This window comes from Neovison vison, chromosome X, assembly GCF_020171115.1.
Source record: "Neovison vison isolate M4711 chromosome X, ASM_NN_V1, whole genome shotgun sequence".
Classification (NCBI taxonomy): domain Eukaryota; kingdom Metazoa; phylum Chordata; class Mammalia; order Carnivora; family Mustelidae; genus Neogale; species Neogale vison.
This window is the reverse complement of record NC_058105.1, coordinates 11,701,653-11,720,135: the sequence shown is the minus strand read 5'-3', so window position 1 is coordinate 11,720,135 and position 18,483 is coordinate 11,701,653. Positions and strand designations below refer to the sequence as shown.

At 45.4% G+C, this 18,483-nt stretch overlaps 1 protein-coding gene across 1 annotated transcript; it reads left to right on the top strand.

The window, feature by feature from the left end:
- The first annotated feature begins 4,606 nt into the window (after positions 1–4,606).
- LOC122896746 (melanoma-associated antigen 10-like) lies at positions 4,607–5,701 on the top strand. Its single transcript, XM_044234801.1, has one exon. It carries the CDS (start codon positions 4,607–4,609, stop codon positions 5,699–5,701), a length of 1,095 nt encoding a protein of 364 aa, XP_044090736.1.
- Positions 5,702–18,483: the final 12,782 nt, after the last annotated feature.

The window sequence follows — 18,483 nt, the reverse complement described above, 5'->3', positions numbered from 1 at the left end:
TCAGGGGAGGGACGAGTCCCAGGCCTTGCTGGCACCAGAGGAGGACCCTGAGGGGGGAGAGAAGGGAGGCCCCCCTAGATAAAGGGGCCCCCACTGCCTCTGCCCTTACTGCCAACCCTGAGAAGCCCAGGCGGGGCCCCCGGATGTTCGGTGTCCTGACCTCTGAGAGCTGAGGGGTGGGGCTTCAGATCACCGGAGAGGGAGGAGTCGTAGGTCTAGCCAATCACTGAGGTGAAGGCTCTGGCGGGAAGGTGGGAAGGCGGGAAGGCGTGAAGGCGCCACCCACCGCCTATAGCGGGCCTCTAGCTCTGCTCTCTCCTCGCCCCTGAGATCATCCCGGGGAGACCCCGGCCGGAGTTCCCGTATGTGGCGTGTCTGGACTACTGTGTGAGGAGAGTGAGGGGCTTGAGGCTTGCTCTGAGGGAGAAGGCGGAAGCTTCCGCCGGCAGAGGGTGGGGGCCGAGCTCTGGCCTGCGGGTTCCCTCGGTCCTGGAAAGCCCGGGTACGGGTGCTCGAATGCGGAGTCTCCTGACTTTCGGAGTCTTGGGATTCTGGAGCACCTGCGGCTTTCTGTCAGGGGTGAGGAGTTACGTCCGAAGAGGGCGGAATCCCAGGCTCTGCGAGGCGCCGAGGTGAGGACCCTGAGGGAGGAGGTGGAGACGCCCCTCCGCAGAGACCGGCCCACCGTCAACCCGGGGACAGCCCAGAGGCGTCAGGCAGCGCCTGTGGTGACTTAGCGGTGCGGGCGTCCGAGGGTCAGGACACCTTGTCTGAGGCGCCTCCGACTCCGGTCAGCAGCGGGACTGCCTCAGGCGTTTCCCGGCACGGGGTGAGGCCCCGGAAGGAGAGCGGAGCCTCCGCTCACTGCAGATGAGGCCGGTGAGGTGGCGGCGCAGGCTGGGGGTGCGCGGGCAAAGCCCGCCGCGCTCGCTGTGGGCGCTGAGAAGCCTGGGGCCTGGCTTCCGAGGGTTCTGTCTCGACTTCCATTTTGGGCGTCTGAGGGACGCGAGACTAGTTAGAGCTGGACTCAGGGCGGCGGAGGGACGCGTCCCCGGCTTTGCCCGCGCAAGGTGAGCACCCCAGGGTGGGGGCCTGTCACCACGGAATGGGTGCGCCGCCCCCGCCCCGCCCCCGGTGTCTTCCCAGAATGCTCTGCTCGGGGCCCCGTGCGTGCTTGATCCGGACGTCGATCTTGGGGGGTCTGAGGGACGCGAGGCTTCTCCTCCTGGAGGCCGGTTCGGCTTGCGGGAGGGAGGAGTCCCAGGCCCCGGCAGGCGTTAAAACGAGGGCCCTGAGAAAGGACTGAGGGGGGCCCCCGCCGCGGAAGGGGTGCCCCCAGCCCTCCTCCCCGACCCTGTTGTCTGCCCGGAAGGCTCCACGCAGGGCCCAGGTGTGCTGTGTCCGGGCGTGGTGTACCCCGACGTGCATCTTGGAGCCTGAGGCAACGAGGCTTTTCCTGAGGGGTGTGGGCTCAGGTCAGTAGAGGGAGGATTCCTAGGCCCCGTGAGGCCTCAAGGTGGGCACCGTGAGGGGACAGTGCAGGGACCTCCCAGTCCAGACAGTGGGGGCCCCGTCAGGAGCCAGCCCCTCCTCGTGTCGGCCCTGAGGAGACTTGAGCAGGGCGTGGAGCACAGGGACAATTCTTTCTCCCGCTGACTGACTGACTTCTCTGGCATCTCGAGGAGATGGTGCCCATGGGGGAGGGGCCATCCTCAGGTCAGCATTAGGGAGGGGGTGCAGGCCCTGTCAGGAATAGAGATGAATAGTTTTGCACGGGTGATGGGACCTTCTACTGCAGACAGAGGGCTCCACTCTGCCCCCGCTGGCAGCCACGGGAGGACTCGGCCGTGGTGGGCCGACGCCGTATGCCCTCAGGTCCTCCAGGATGTGGGGCGGCTTGTCTCATGGCAGCGAGGCCTTCTTCTGAGGGGGCGGTATGAGTACCTTAAGGGAAGAAGGACGATCTCCTCCCACCGCAGAACAGACGGGATTCAGCTCCTGCTGTGAGTCCTGGGGGTGGCAGGATGTGGTTTCTCTTTCCTTTTGTTTGGAGGTTCTCAGGGGAACGAGGACATAGGTCTGAAGGGTGAAGGGGCAAGGGCAGCTTCGTAAGGGGAGGAGTCCCAGGCCCCATCAGGGTTCAATTAAAAGGACTCAGGACACCCCCGTCTCCAGAGCACTGGGACCCAGTGCTTCTCCACCCTTGCTGTCAACATGGGAGGACCAGTTACTGGATGTGGCCACCCCTCCATTTTTTTCTGGTTGGGGGTCCAAGAGAAGTGAAGACCTTGGTCTGATGGGTATAGCCTGAGTGCAGCAAAGGAATCCTGAGCCCTGCCAGGTGTCAAGGACTCTGAGGGAGGATTTAGAGGACCTCTCATCCTAAAGATAGAGGTCCTGCAGAAACTTGCCCCTGCCGTGAACCCTGGGAGGCCACACAGCAGGGTTGCCAAATATAGTGCTTCCCCATTCCCACTTTGGGAGTCTGAGGGAGGTGAGGCTTTTTCTGAGGGTTTTAACCTCAGGTTAATAGAGGATATAGTCCAGACCCTGCCAGGCATCAAGGAGAGGACCATGAGGGAGGATGGAGAGGACCTTCCACCCTAGGTAGATGTGGTCTTGGTCTATCTTGAAAATACCCCAAGAGAGAGGAGGTCCTAGCCCTCCCCTGCCCCTTCTGTCAACTCCAGGGGTCCACAGGCAAGGTTGGCTAGATGTGACATTTCCTTACTTTTGTCTGGGGGAGAGTCTTAGAGAGGTGAAGACCTTGTTCTGAGGAGGTGACACATCAGTTCAGAAGAGGGAGGAGGCCCGGGCTCTGTCAGGAATCAAGTTAAGGACCCTTGGTGAAGCCTGAAACTACCTCCCTTCCCTTGAAAAGAAGGATGCCACAGAATCAAGCCCTGGACGTGTGAGCAGGGTTGCTAGGTGGGAGGCACTCTCACTTCTGCTACAGACTGTACCAGGAATCAAGGGGATAGAGTGGCTTATAGAGCTGAGGTCTTCTTTGGAGGGGGAGACTTCAAGTCAGCAGAGGGTAGGACAGGCCTTGCCAGAAGTACAAATATCCTGAGGGAGGACTGGGTGTATTTTCCGTGCTGGAATGGACCCCAGGTAGGAGTGGCTGGGTTTGGTGTCTTTTTACTTTTGTTTGGAGTATTCCAGGGAGGTGAAGGGCTTTGTCTGAGCTGGTGACTTCAGAGGGAGGAGTCCCAGGATCTGTGACAAGTCAAGGTAAGATAAGGACCTTGAAGGAAGACTGAGGGTACCCCCAACCCAGACAGAAGGAGCCTCACAGAAACTTCACCCTGTCCCCACTCTCTGGGAGGATCTGGCTAGGATGTCCAGATGTGGTGCATCACTTCCTGCATGGGGTAGGTGGAAGAGTTTCTGGGAAGTGAGAGCTTGGTCTGAGAGGTTGATTTCAGGTCACCAGATGGAGTGGGCCCAGGCCCTGTCATGAGTAAAGAATACCTTGAGGGAAGACAGAGGGACACCACCCCCCCCAATCTGAGACAGATGGAACCTAGCCCTTGCTATCAGCCCTTGGGAGGCCCTGGGAAGTGGTGACTGGCTGTGATGTCTCTTCACTTTTGTCTTGAGGGACTTGGAGATGAGGTTCATAGTTTGAGTGTGAAGACAGGTCAGTTGAAGAAGCCACATCAGGTCAGAAGAGGGAGGAGTCCCAAGCTCTACCAGGAGTCAAGGTAAGGACCTTTGGTGAAGAACAAAGGTACTTCCCATGTCAGAAAGAAGAGACTCCATAAAGACTGGCTCACTTCTTTTCTCAGCCCTGGGACAACCAAGCAGGGTTGCCTGGATATAGTATGTCCTCACTTTCCAAGGTAAGGGAAGTGTCCCAGAGAGGTGAGGTCATGGCCTGAGGGGTGATAGTCAGTAAGCAGGGAGTAGCCTAGGCTGTTCCAGGAGTAAAGATGAGTGCCATGAAGGCAGGATTGAGGAGAACTCCACCACAGAACAGGTGGGGCCCTCCCCTTGCTTGTAGTACTGGAAGGATCTAGCAAAGGTGGCAAGATAAGGTTCTTCTTTTTTGTGCAGGGGTTCTCAGGAAGGTGAGGGTCTTGCTCTGAGGCGGAGACACATCAGGTCAGCAGAGGGAGGAGTCCCAGTCTCTGCCAGAGTTTAAGCTGGGGACCCTGAGTGAGGACTGAAGGCATACCCAGCCCTACCCTGCCCCTGCTGTCAGCTCTGGGATGCCCTGGGGCATAGTGAACAGATATGGTGTCCTGCCAGTCCCATCTTGGTGGTCTCAGGGAGGTGAAGGCTTGTTCTGAAGGGGCCAGACCCAGGAAAGCAGAGGGAGGAAGCCTTGAGCTGAGCTGGCTGGCTGCACCTTGAAGAGCTTTCTCATATCCTCCTATAGGTTTCTAGGAGACAAACCGTCCAGGAAGACAGAAGCTCTCTGAGGCCCTAGAGCACCTCCCCCCACCCCCACAAAGAGCCTGTAAGTTGGCCTTTGTTAGAGCTGCCCAGTGTGTGTTTCTCTGCTGAGACCGCTGACCACCTTCCTCCCTCCCATAGGTCTGTGGTACCCCATCTCCCACTGTCTGGCTCATACTTCTTGCTACTGCCAACAGGAGTCATCATGCCTCACTCTCCAAAGCGTCTACGCCTTGCATTTGAGCCAGACTTTCAAACCCAAATTGAGATACGAGGCCTAGAAGTGGCAGATGTTCTCATAGCTGAGGACAAGGAGGAGACTTCCTCTGTTTCCTCTTGCTCTTTCAACTTCTCCTACCCCTCCACTTCCTCCTCCCCGCCTTCCTCTCCTGTGATTCCACTCTCCCCAGAGAAGGAGGAAGAGGAGCCTGCTGCAACACTGAGTCCTCCCCAGAGTCCTCAGAGCTCCTTCTGCTCCTTCTCTGCATCATGGAACACATCAGAGGAAGTCACCAATAGCCAAGAAGAAGAGGATACAGGTTCTCTGAAGACCTCAACAGACAATGAATCTTTGCCCAGAGACCCACTAGATGAGGGGGTGGCTGATTTGGTGCATTTCATGATCCTCAAGTATCGATTGAAGGAGCCCATCACAAAGGCAGAGATGCTGAAGGTTGTCGTCGAAAAATATAAGGAACAATTCCCTGTGATCTTCAAGAAAGCTTCTAAGTGTTTGGAGGTGATCTCTGGCATTGATGTAAAGGAAGTGGACCCCACCACCCACTCCTATGTCCTTGTCAACTCACTGGACCTCACCCATGATGAGATGCTTAGTGACAACCAGAGCATGCCTAAAAATGGTCTCCTGATAATCATCCTGGGTGTGATCTTCATAGAGGGCAATTGTGCCCCTGAGGAAGACATCTGGGATTTCCTGAATATGATGGGAGTATATGCTGGGAGGGAGCATTTCATTTATGGGGAACCCAGGAAGCTCATCACCACAGATTGGGTGCAGGAGAATTACCTGGAGTATCGGCAGGTGCTTAACAGCCATCCTCCACGCTATGAATTCCTGTGGGGTCCCAGGGCTCATGCTGAAACCAGTAAGATGAAAGTTCTGGAGTTTTTGGCTAAGATCAAAGGGACTGACCCCATTTCTTTCTCATGCTGGTATGAGGAGGCTTTAAGAGATGAGGAAGGGAGGGCCCAGGCCAGAACTGATTCTGTAGATAATACTGCTACCACGTTCATTGCACAGCATTGGTCAGCAGCTTCTTCTGCCCCAACTGAAGAGTGAGCCCAAATATTCACTCTGTATTTGAAGAGGGAAGTCTTGGCTCTGAGTGGAGGAGGGTTAGGGTCAAGCTAGGGAGAACACAGTATAGAACTTTGTGTTCCTGTTCTATATGGATGATTTGGAGGTTTATTTTTTTCCCCCTCTTGATATTCTTCAAATGCTGTTATTTAAATATATAGGGTGTATTAGTTTTAGAATTGAAGTATATGAATGAATTCGTCACACATCTATTGTTGTTTATCAGATTTAAGAATATGAATTTTGATATTTTATAAAACAAACTGGGGAACCTTCCCTCTTATTTTATTATCTGGAACAAGATAACATGATACTGGAATAGGAATTTCCTTTGAAATATGAAAAAAATGTAAAAGGTGGTTAATTTTTGCATTCCCTTAACCACTTCAATTCATTGTTCTGTAAAATTAAAAGAAACCTACTTGGGTTTGCTTGGCTTACTGAAGAAAGTAGGCATAATCTTAATAAATCTTATTGTAAAAAACCCTGCTTACAGACTCTTTTATTCGCCAAAGATTAATTAGATATTTTCTCCTTGGAAAGCACTGTGTTACTAGTGGAAATAGTAGGATAAACAAAACATCCTTAATCATAAGATGGTAAATGCTAGGAGCAGCAATCATCAGGAAAATGGTGAGATGTCTTCTAATACCTAAAGAACAAGTACGAACAAGGAGTGATGAAGTGGCTATCCAGATGTGGGCAGTCAAGTAGAAATGCCCAAAGCTGAGGCAATTTAGGGCTTTGGGAAACTGCAGTTCCTGCTTTGGGTGGTAGCAGGGGCTGGACTGTCAGGTGATGTGTTCTAGAAGTGACAGAAAAGTCTGGAATAGAAAATTGTTTAGTAGTTCCTTTTTTATCATGGATAAGTTAGAGAAATCTTCACCTGGAACAAGTTTGGAAAATATCCTGAACCTTTGTCTCAGTGCAGTTAACACAGTGCACTGAACTAGGTGTTTTACATACATCATCTGAAATGATTTCTTGGGAATAGGGGGATATTCCCTTGAGGTGGTATCCAGAAGCCACTAAGTTAGCCCTCTTCCCTAGCCAGAGAGAGCCAGAGCCCACTTCATTAAAAGAACATTAAAGGTTATCTTGAGTGTAATTTGGCTAAATCTAAGCATAACTAGGTTTTGGTGGGAGAGAAATGAGTGAAAATAGTGTTTTGGATGGATGAATAGCTAGGAGGGGAGGAAGGAGTTGGTCTTTGACTCAAATTTTAGAACCCTTTGAGTTATATCAGCTAAGAAAGACTAACTCAGAGCCAAATTATATATCCTCTAAGGGAAAATTTAATGCATTTTATTTGGTGAAGCAAAATTTTTGCCTAATTTGACATTCTGACTCCTATTTAGCTACATACTGAGATGTCCTGGATGGACACAAAATCCCAGAGAAGAGGGCAGTAGGGCCCGGGGACAAAATAATATTAGAAATAACTGCTATTCACTAAAGACCTGATAAATGCCGGGCACTGTACAAGATACTTTACATACATTCCAGCAGTCTTAAAAGACAGGGCTCATCGAATGCATTTTACAGATGATGAATCTGTGTTTGCTTCGGCAGCACATATACAGATGATGAATCTAAGGTTCATAGCAACGGGTAATTTCCCCAAGATTATACTGCTAGTAAGTGATGGGGCTGGGACTAGACCGTAGTCTGAATTTATCTAGGGCCCATGTTGGTTCTACTCATAGTCTGAGGCAGGTCTTCTGTCCCTTAGCCAATTCTCAGTACTCCGTAATGTTTCTCAGGCAGCAAAAAGAAGGGCTATGTGACAAGGTACTAAAAGCTGGCCCCTAAAGAAGGAAGAAGAAATGAGAATAAAACATAATTTGGGAATTGACTACACTTTATTCATCTAGTGTCCTCCTGCTCTGAACCCAATGATAACTTAATAGCTGATTCTGCCCAGCTGCTGGAATTTGGGTCCAGTTCTAGCAATTTCTTAAATCACAGCACCTTCCCCCTTATCTTCCCCAGTGTACCCTCCTGTCCAATTCTGGAACCTGGCCTACTGACCAGCTCTTCACTGTCTTCTCCTCTGAAGGCTGTGCTTTGCTCCCAGTGGACAAGTTATGGAGGCCAAGAAAAATTAAGGCCATCCCACCTCAGGTTTAGCCTTAGCATAAGTACAGCCATCTTAGCTCTGGCAGCCATCTCAGACCCCTGTGCCCAAGGGCTGAACTTTCCCCTACTTTACTTTAGTTCTAAGAACCCCCACCCTGCTTTAGTAACAGGAATCCCCACCCTGCTTTAGTAAAAGGAACCCATAAATACCCCTGCCTTAACTAAGCTCGGGGTCCAAGTCCCTACTCCGCTGTGTCGGGTATACTTGGCCCCACGCTTAAGCTTGTTAAATAAACCCTCGTGTGATTGCATCGGTGTTGGCTCCTTGGTGGTCTCTCAGATACAAAAACTCAGGCATAACAAACTCAGAATCACTTGCCATCCCCCTAACGAATATTTCTACTCCAGCAAAAGTCCCCTGCCTCTCCCAAATATCACTCTGTAGTCCTGATAACAGCAGCCCCTTAAGCTTAAAAGTTTGATTTGGACAAGTGTTGTTTAGATTGATCTGTGTTAAGTTGAATGGTGACCCTTCAAAACACATGTCCAAGTCTAATTTCCAGTATAGATTTCCTTCTCTATCTGAAAGTAGAGCATTCCTATGAAAAATGCTGTAAGCCTAAATTGCATAACGGGGAGAAGCAATTACCATTAATTTATAAGGAAAATGTTTTTAGCATTCCCAGACACCAAAAATAACCTCTCTGAGGCTTTTCTGATACCTTAGGACACATCTTGGTAACAGATATAAAAAATAAATCAAGATAAAGTACAGATGCTCAAAGATAACTTCAAAGGTATGGCGGCTTGATGCTGAGATGCCGAGTGTCATTCTCGGGGGAAAGAGCTTGGTGGTGCCACCTTCTCTGCTTGGGGTGTGTGCTTCCTTTTTATAGGACTCACTGCAAAACAAATGCTGAACTCTCTATTTTTATTTTTCACCTCTATTTTTTAAAATCAAAAATCCTCTTGGAATTTCTTTCAGTTAATGAAAACAGGTATCAACATAGATCTTTCATAAAAATGAAGTGGCATAATGTGAACTTTCTAAAAATGGGGCATACCTGTATTGTGTGTATGTGGCCTTATTAGGGAGTAGAGTTTTTGAAAATGTAATTACTTTAGGAATCTAGAGTTGTGATTATCTTGGATTTAGGCTGGGCCCTAAAAACAATGAATGCTATAATAAGAAAAAAGAGGAGATTTTAAACACACAGAGACATAGAAAAGGGGATGTGAAGAATGGAATCAGAGATTGGATGCACCTGAAAGAGAAGGAATGTTAAGGATTGATGGAAATTGCCAGAGGCTAGGAGAGAGCCAGGACATCGAGTTCTCCTTCAAACTCTGCAGAAGGAACCAACTTGCTGGCACCTTCATTTTTGACTGTTGGCCTCCAGAACTATGAAATAATAAATTTCTATTGTTTTAATCAAGTCAATTAGTGGTAATTTGTTAGGGCAGCCCTAGGAGGCTAATATATGGTCATCCCCCATGGGTGTATTTAAAAAACCTCTCAGTGTTTTTCAAACAGGCTTGTAAGTAGGGTCTGATGCGACATGTAATCTACTGGTTATTGGGATATAATTCCGAAGTCAGATTATTTTTGAAACCACCCTGATATTTGCAGTAGGATTTCAATGGGATGCATTTTTTTAAATTGTCCACCGAACATATACCCAGATGAATGAGTTTACCGTGTGGTTAAAACCCAAAGCCTCAAAACAAAACACCAACAAAAAAATAAAACAAAACAAAACAGGAGGAACTGAGATGGTGGAGGAGTAGGGGGACCCTAAGTTTGGTCCCTCATTACAGCTAGTTATCAGATCATTCTGAACACCCAAGAAATCAATCAGAGGTCTGGGAGAACAAACACTAGAAGTCTACAAGTAGAAGGTAGAAGGTGAGGAGACTTGAATCTGGTGTGATATAGCTGTGGATATGGTGGTGGGGAGGGAATCTGCTTAAGGAAGCTACTGGGAAGTATTATAAGCAGTGGAGCACAAAATTGGAACTTTTAGAAGTCTGTTACAGTGGGGGACGTGCCCAGCTTAAAGGTGCTCCGATGGCAAAGTGGGATGGAATCCCTGGGTCATGAAAAGGACAGGTGATGCTCAAGTGCTCACTATGCTCAGACATAGGAGTGTGGTAGCTGGCTGAGAACAGGGAGTCTAGGTGTCGGCTTTCTGTGCTGTATTGCCATAAACTGTGAACCACTGCATGATTGTACGACCACTTTCCTGGGACTGGTCAGCAAAAGGCAGAAGCACGGTGAGACCCTCCTTGGGAGGAATAAGGCAGTTCTGAACCGCAAGAATCCCTAAAATTTGGAGTTTTGAAACTCAGTTGTGTGCCTGAGATAAAAGGTTCACCCAGGCAGGGTGAACACAGGGTCCTGATCAGGAAACCGGGAAAATAAGAATGATTGATTGCTCTTCTGTGAGGGCTCACTGAAGAGTTGGGGGGTGTGAATTTTCAGCTCCAGGGGTAGAGAGCTGTCATATTCGTCCGACCCATCAGCACTGAAAACCTCCAGGGAGAAAAATAGCACCGCCTAGTGGATTTCAGAGCCACTGATACCAAACCCTGCCTCCCTGTGCCCTGAAGGCACATTTCCCAATAACACCAGTCCACCTGAGAATCAGAGCAGCAGACTTAACCCTGGAAGACCAGCACAAATAACTAGTTCACACCAAGTTTACTGATCATACAGTCATGCAAAGATTCAGCTCTAGAGGTGGTATCTAGCCTCCTTTGCACTTTTATTCTAGCCTCCTCTGCACTTTTAGTCTTTATTTTATTATGATTTTTCACTTATATCCTTATTCTTTTTAAAATTGTATTACTAGATTTTAAAACAAAGACTGTAACAAGAGATGAAGAAAGACACTATATCATAATAAAAGGGTCTATCCAACAAGAAGACCTAACAATTGTAAATATTTATGCCCCTAACTTGGGAGCAGCCAAATATATAAGCCTATTAATAACAAACTTAAGAAACTCATTGATAATAATACAGTGATAGTAGGGGACTTTGACAACTTACAACAATGGATAGATCATTTCTAAGCAGATCAACTAGGAAACAAGGGCATTGGAGGACACACTGGACCAGATGGACTTAACAGATATATTCAGAGCATTTCATCCTAAAGCAGCAGAATACACGTTTTTTTTTTTTCAAGTGCACATGGAACTTTCTCCAGAATAGATCATATATGGGGGTCACAAATCAGGACTCAACCAATACAAAAATATTGAGATCATACCATGCATATTTTCAGACCGCAATGCTACAAAACTTGAAGTCAACCACAGTAAAAAATTTGGAAGGACCACAAGTATATGGAGGATAACAAACATCCTACTAAAGAATGAATGGTCAACAGGGAAATTAGAGAAGAAATTAAAAAACTATATGGAAACAAATGAAAATCAGAAAAAGACAGTCCAAAACCTTTGTGATGCAGCAAAGGCAATCCTAAGAGGGAAGTGTATAGCAATATAGGCCTTTCTCAAGAAACAAGAAAAGTCTCGAATACACACCTTAACCTTACACCTAAAGAAGCTGGAAAAAGAACAGCAAATAAAGCCTAAATCTAGCAGGAGAAGAGAAATAATAAATATTAGAGCAGAAATCAATGATATAGAATTTTTTTTAAAAAGGTAGAACATAGTTTGGCGACCGTGGCCATTGCTGCTATAAACATTGGGGCGCCAAACTATGGAAAGAACCAAGATGCCCTTCAACGGATGAATGGATAAGGAAAATGTGGTCCATATACACTATGGAGTATTATGCCTCCATCAGAAAGGATGAATACCCAACTTTTGTAGCAACATGGATGGGACTGGAAGAGATTATGCTGAGTGAAATAAGTCAAGCAGAGAGAGTCAATTATCGTATGGTTTCACAAATTTGTGGAGCATAACAAATAGCATGGAGGACATGGGGAGTTAGAGAGGAGAAGGGAGTTGGGGGAAATTGGAAGGGGAGGTGAATCATGAGAGACTATGGGCTCTGAAAAACAATCTGAGGGGTTTGATGTGGCAGGGCAGTGGGAGGTTGGGGTACCAGGTAATGGGTATTAGAGAGGGCACGGATTGCATGGAGCACTGGGTGTGGTGAAAAATAATGAATACTGTTATGCTGAAAATAAATAAATTTAATTTTAAAAAATAAAAAAAAAAAGGTAGAACACATCGGTGAAGCCAGAACCTGGTTCTTTGAAAGAATTAACAAGATTGATAAACCCCCTAGCCAGGCTAACTGAAAAGAAAAAAAGACACAAATAAAATCATGAATGAAAAAGGAGAGATCATAACCAAATACCACAAAATACAAACCATTATAGGAGAATATTATGAACAATTCTATGCCAACAAATTAGTCAAACTGGAAGAAATGGATAAATTCCTAGAAACATATAAGCTATCAATCCTGAAACAGGCTGGGACGCCTGGGTGGCTCCGTCAGTTAAGCATCTACCTTTGGCTCAGGTCACGATCCTGGGGTCCCAGGATTGAACCCCACATTGGACTCCCTGCTCAGTAGGGAGCCTGCTTCTTCCTCTTCCTCTACCCATCACTCCCGCTGCTTGTGCTTTCTCTTTGTGTCAAATAAATAAAAAAAATCTTAAAAAAAGAAAAAAAAAGAATAAAATAGGAAGAAATAAAAAATCTGAATGGACCCATAACCAGCAAAGAAATTGAATTAGTGGTCAAAAATCTCTCAACAAACAAGATTCTAGGGTTGGATGACCTCCCAGGGGAATTCTACCAAACATTTAAAGTAGAGCTAATACCTATTATTCTCAAGCATTAAAAAAAAAAGAAGAAGAAGAAATGGAAGGGAAACTTCCAAACTTATTCTATGAAGCCAGGATTTTACCTTGATCTCAAAATCAGAAAAACACCCCACCAAAAAGGAGAATTACAGACCAATATCTCTGATGATCATGCATGTAAAAATTCTCACCGAAATACTAGTTAATTGGATCCAACAGTATATTAAAAGGATTATTCACCATGACCAAGTGAGATTTATTCCTGGATTAAATTCCTGCAATTCCTGCAGGATTGCTTCAACTTCTACAAATTAATTGTGGTACACCACATTAATTAAAAAAAGGATAAGAACCATGTGATCTTCTCAATAGATACAGAAAAATACATTTGACAAAATACAGCATTTTTCTTAATAAAAAACCTCAACAAAGTAGGGATGCAAGGAACACACCTCAACAGCAAAAAACCCATATATGGAAGACCCACAGCTAATATTGTCCTCAATGGGGAAAAACTGAAAGCTTTTCCCTTAAGATCAGGAAAATGATAGGGATGTCCACTCTCACCACTGTTCTTCAGCATAATACTGGAAGTCCCAACCTAAGCAGTCAGGAAATAAAAAGAAATAAAAGGCATCCAAATTGGCGAAGTCAAACTTTCTTTCTTTACAAAAGATACGATATAGTATGTAGAAAACCCAAAAGACTCCACCAAAAAATTGCTAGAAGTGATATATGAATTCAACAAAGTCACAGGATATAAAATACACAGAAGTCTGTTGCATTTCTATATACCAACAATGAAGCAGCAGAAAGAGAAATTAAGGAATTGATCCCGTTTACAATGGCACCAAAAACTGTAAGATACCTAGGAATAAACCTAAACAAAGAGGTAAAAGATCTGTTCTCTGAAAACTATAGAACACTTATGAAAGAAATTGAAGAAGACACAAAGAAATAGAAAAACATTCCATGTTCATGGATTGGAAGAAAAAATAGTGTTAAAATGTCTATGCTACCCAAAGCAGTCTACACATTCAACACAATCCCAGTCAAAAGATCATGAGCATTTTTCACAAGCTGGAACAAAGAGTTCTAAAATTTGTATTGGACCGGGAAAAAAACCTGAATAGCCAAAGTAATGTTGAAAAAGAAAACCAAAACTGGAGGCATCACAATTCCAGACTTCAAGCTGTATTACAAAGCTGTACTCCTCAGACAGTATGGTGCTGGCACAAAAACAGACACATAGATCCATGGAACAGAACAGAGAACCCAGAAATGGACTCTCAACTCTATGATCAACTAATCTTCAACAAAGCAGGAAAGAATATCCGATGGAAGAAAGACAGTCTCTTCAACATATGGTGTGGGAAAATTGGACAGCCACACACAGAAGAATGAAATGGGCCCACTTTCTTACACCGTACACAAAAATAAATTCAAAATAAACGAAAGACTTAAATGTGAGACAGAAATCCATCAAAATCCTAAAGGAGAACACAGGCAGCAACTTCTTCGGCCTCAACCTCAGCAACATCTTGCTAGACATGGCCTCTGAGTCAAGGGAAACAAAAGCAAAAATGAACTATTGGCATTTCATCAGGATAAAAAGCTTTTGCACAGCAAAGGAAACAATCAACAAAACTAAAAGGCAGCCTATGGAATGGGAGAAGATATCTGCAAAAGACATATCAAACAAAGGGCTAGTATCCAAGATCTGTAGAGAACTTAACAAACTCAACACCTCCCCCCCAAAAATCCAGTCAACAAATGGGCAGAAGACATGAGCAGACATTTTGGCAAAGAAGACATACAAATGGCTAGCAGACACATGAAAAAATGTTCAACATTACACACTATTGGGGAATACAAATCAAAACTACAGTGAGTTACCACCTTACACCAGTCAGAATGGCTAAAATTAACAACTCAAGAGAAAACAGATGTTGGCGAGGATGTGGAGAAAGGGTAACATTCTTACACTGTTAGTGGGAATGCAAACTGGTGCAGTCACTCTGGAAAACAGTATGGAGTTTCCTCCAAAAGTTAAAGATAGAACTACCCTATTACTCAGCAGTTGCACTACTAAGTATTTATTCAAATGACACAAAAGTCTCAAATTGTTAACATTAAAGAGGAAAAACAAAATAAGATGAAAATAGGGAGGCAAACCATAAGAGACTCTTAAGTATAGGGAACAAATTGAGATTTGCTGAAAGGTGGCGGGGGGATGGGATAACTGGGAGATGGGCATTAAGGAAGGCACTTGATGTAATGAGCACTCGGTGTTATACCCAACTGATGAGACACTAAATTCTCCCCCTGAAGCTACTAATACATTATGTTAACTAAAATTATGTTAAATTATGTTTATGTTAAATAAAATAAACAAAATGATGCCCTTCAAAGGACGAATGGATAAGGAAGATGTGGTCCATATACACTATGGAGTAGTATGCCTCCATCGGAAAGGACGAATACCCAACTTTTGTAGCAACATGGACGGGACTGGAAGAGATTATGCGGAGTGAAATAAGTCAAGCAGAGAGAGTCCATTATCATATGATTTCCCTTATTTGTGGAGCATAACAAATAGCATGGAGGACATGGGGAGATAGAGAGGAGAAGGAAGCTGGGGGAAATTGGAAGGAGAGGTGAACCATGAGAGACTATGGACTCTGAAAAACAATCTGAGGGATTTGAAGGGGCGGGGGGGTGGGAGGTTGGGGGAACCAGGTGCTGGGTATTAGAGAGGGCACAGGTTGCATGGAGCACTGGGTGTGGTACAAAAACAATGAATACTGTTATGCTGAAAATAAATTTTAAAAAAAATTTAAAAAATAAACAAAGTGAAACAAAACAAAAACAAACCAAAAAGCCCAATAAACGGTAGACGAGAAAAGGCCATGAAAAGCTCTATATAAGCAAACATCTACAGAGGCTGAATTCTTAAAATCTTTGGAGTCCTCCTAGGGGGATGAAGAATGGTTCCTTAGCTTGATAAAAAAAGAGAAAAATACTCATTGTTATGGAGTATATGTTTGTGTTCATCCCAAATTCACCTAGTGAAACCCTAACCTTCAATGGGGTAGTATTAGGAGGACTTAGGGAGGTAATTAGGTTTTGAAGAAGTCATGAGAGTGAAGCCTCCATGATGAGATTAGGGTCCTTATAAGAAGAGAGACCTGAGACCTCTTGGCCATGCAATGATAAAAGGAGAAAATGGCTGGCTGGCTGCAAACCAAGAAGGTCCTTGCCAGACATAGAATCTGCCAACATCCTGATCTTGGACTTTGTAGACCCTAGAACGATAAGAAATTCCTGTTGTTTAAACCATCTTATTATAGCAGCCCAGGCTAATTAAGACAACCATCCTTCCACGGCCCTTATGTACCTGCCCCACAGGAAAATCCTGGTTTGCAGTGTGCCAAAAGGTGTTCATGAATGTACAGTTATGTGGAAGGTAGCAGAGGCTCATAAATGAAGACTTTGACCATGCATCACAAAGGAGGAGAAAATTCTGTCTGCTGAGATTATAGATGTTATTGCAAAAGGCAGTGCGGAAAAGTGCTAATGAGTGAAGAAGGGTGAGTTCTCCCTGCTAAGATTCAGAGCATGCCTTGACAACTAGATGGGATCCTGTATTTGAGAGCACCTGTTGCATAGTAGGCTCTTGAAAAAGCTGATGAATTTCAAGGTAGATTTGGTGTTTTTGGAAACTCCTCCAAGAATGAAGAGGGCTGCTGTCATCACAAATTATAATTCCTTTTTCTTAAGCACCTACTGGATGACAGCTTCTGGGAGAGACTACAAGTGCTCATCCACACCTTGTCTCTCTCTCTCTCTCTCCTTGGTGGCCCACTTGTAGGTAGGAGCCAGTATGCCATTTCCATGCTTCTTTCATTCAACACCAGCAAACATAGGGACCCAGTGTCGAGATGTAGAACTACAAGATTGGATCCCTGAGTTACCTGAGAGCAGAAAGTCCCCGCCAACTCATGTAGGAATATGTGAATGAAAACAACAAAAATTTTGTCATGTTAAGCCACTCATATTTCAGGTTTTGTCTATTGTATTGGCTAGCAGTTATTTTAACTGATTAACATACACCTCCTATTTCTGGTTTTAGGCTTTTAAAAATATTTTACTTACGAAAGTTTGTACAGTCTTTTAAAAAAAATCTAAAAATACAAACCAATCACAATTCTTCCTTTTACAAAGTTCCTCCAAAATTCAGCCCTCTTCTCAGAGTTAACCACAATGAACAATTTGGTGTGTATTATTTTAAAGCTTATTCTCTCTCTCTCCCTCTCTCTCTCTCTATATATATATATATCCATATATTTCCTTTTAACATACTTATTAATGATGTATAATGATGAATATAATCTTCCAGTTTCCTTTCCTTTTAATATACTTGGTAACATGCAAAAGATAGTAATATTTAAAGTTTTTAATATTACCAAAATTGTGTTTCAATGTTCTTTCACAAATTGCTGTATGTGAATATTGTATACTCTCACAAACATCTTGCCAATCTTTTAAATTTTGGTCAAAATTATGAGCAAAAAATATTGAGTCAATGTTATTTTAATTTGTGTCTCTCATTTTCTCATTCAGTTAAGCAGAAAATTAATCTCTCACACATAAGAAGGTGGATTTATGCAGTGATGTCCTGAGTAAGGAGATGAACCCTGAAATGTCATCAGGACATTCTTCCTTTATTTGAGAAGCAAGGATTCAGCCAGAATGACCAGGAGCCAGGGAAGGGGACCAGACAAGACACCCTTAGTCAGTGAGGGACATTAAAAGCATCCTGGGCAGAGCAATTTCCAGAGTCCACAAGAGAGACCACATGCAAAACCAAGTTCAGAGAGCCCCTGGCAAGCTGGCAGTCGGGGCTCTGAGTGCAGAGTACAGTGTAGGAGGAGCCCAGAAGGAAAGATGGTGGGGAATCTGGGGGAGTGGTATTAGACAACTTACATGAATAAGTTTGGGAAACCTCGGAATCATCACTACCGGCTGGAAGTCTCAGTGTGGTCTGAGTAAAGACGTCAATGGAGAAGTGGCCCTGCAGCTTGCCAGACACCAGCCCCTAAGTTAGGGCCACCCTAAGTTCTGTCAGGAAGAGCAGCACTATTGAGTACTCTTGAGTACAAAGGTCCAGTGCACCCTTGCCTGTGTCCCAGCACTGAGAGCTGTCCTGGTGCCTGCTGGGGGCTGGGGTGTGTCTCCTCTGTGCACAGTGGACCCCTCTGCAGAGGCTGGGGCTATGTGAGTGGGTGGAGGTGATGACTGGTGTCTGCGAGTGGGGACAGGCCAGAAACACTAGTGAGCAGGGGAAGGGAGTGTGCACCTGCAAGGACGGGGTGGTTGGAGGGGTGATGCCCTGGGACTAATGACCTTGTTGACTTGGCAGGTAAAGGGCTGAGTGTGGACATGCCTTGAAATAGGTCTGGGTATTGTCCCTGGCTCAGGCTGCCTCCCCCAGATTCTGAGCTGTTGACACACTAGAGGGCAGATGTCTTATGGCTATGATTGTTGGTCTACGTTTCCACCAGGCAGAGGATTGGCCCAAGGTGCCGACATTTGCAGGGTGGATGGAAACCCATGGAAATGTCACTCTTCCTTGTTAAACTGAGTGGGGGTGAGAGGATTTGTGGGGTCCAATGGAGGAAGCATAGTGTGCTACCTATTGAGAGTATCTCCACCTTTGAGATGATGTTTGTATGTAGGGAGGAGATGTCCCACTGAGAGGAAAGTTTCCCATGGGAATTCAAAAGTTATGTGAGCAGCTGTGGCACTTTGGGCTTCTTCCATGCAGAGTGCCCAGGCAGGGGACAGGCTCCACATTCCGAATAATCGAATGTGACCCTCTTGCATTTTGAC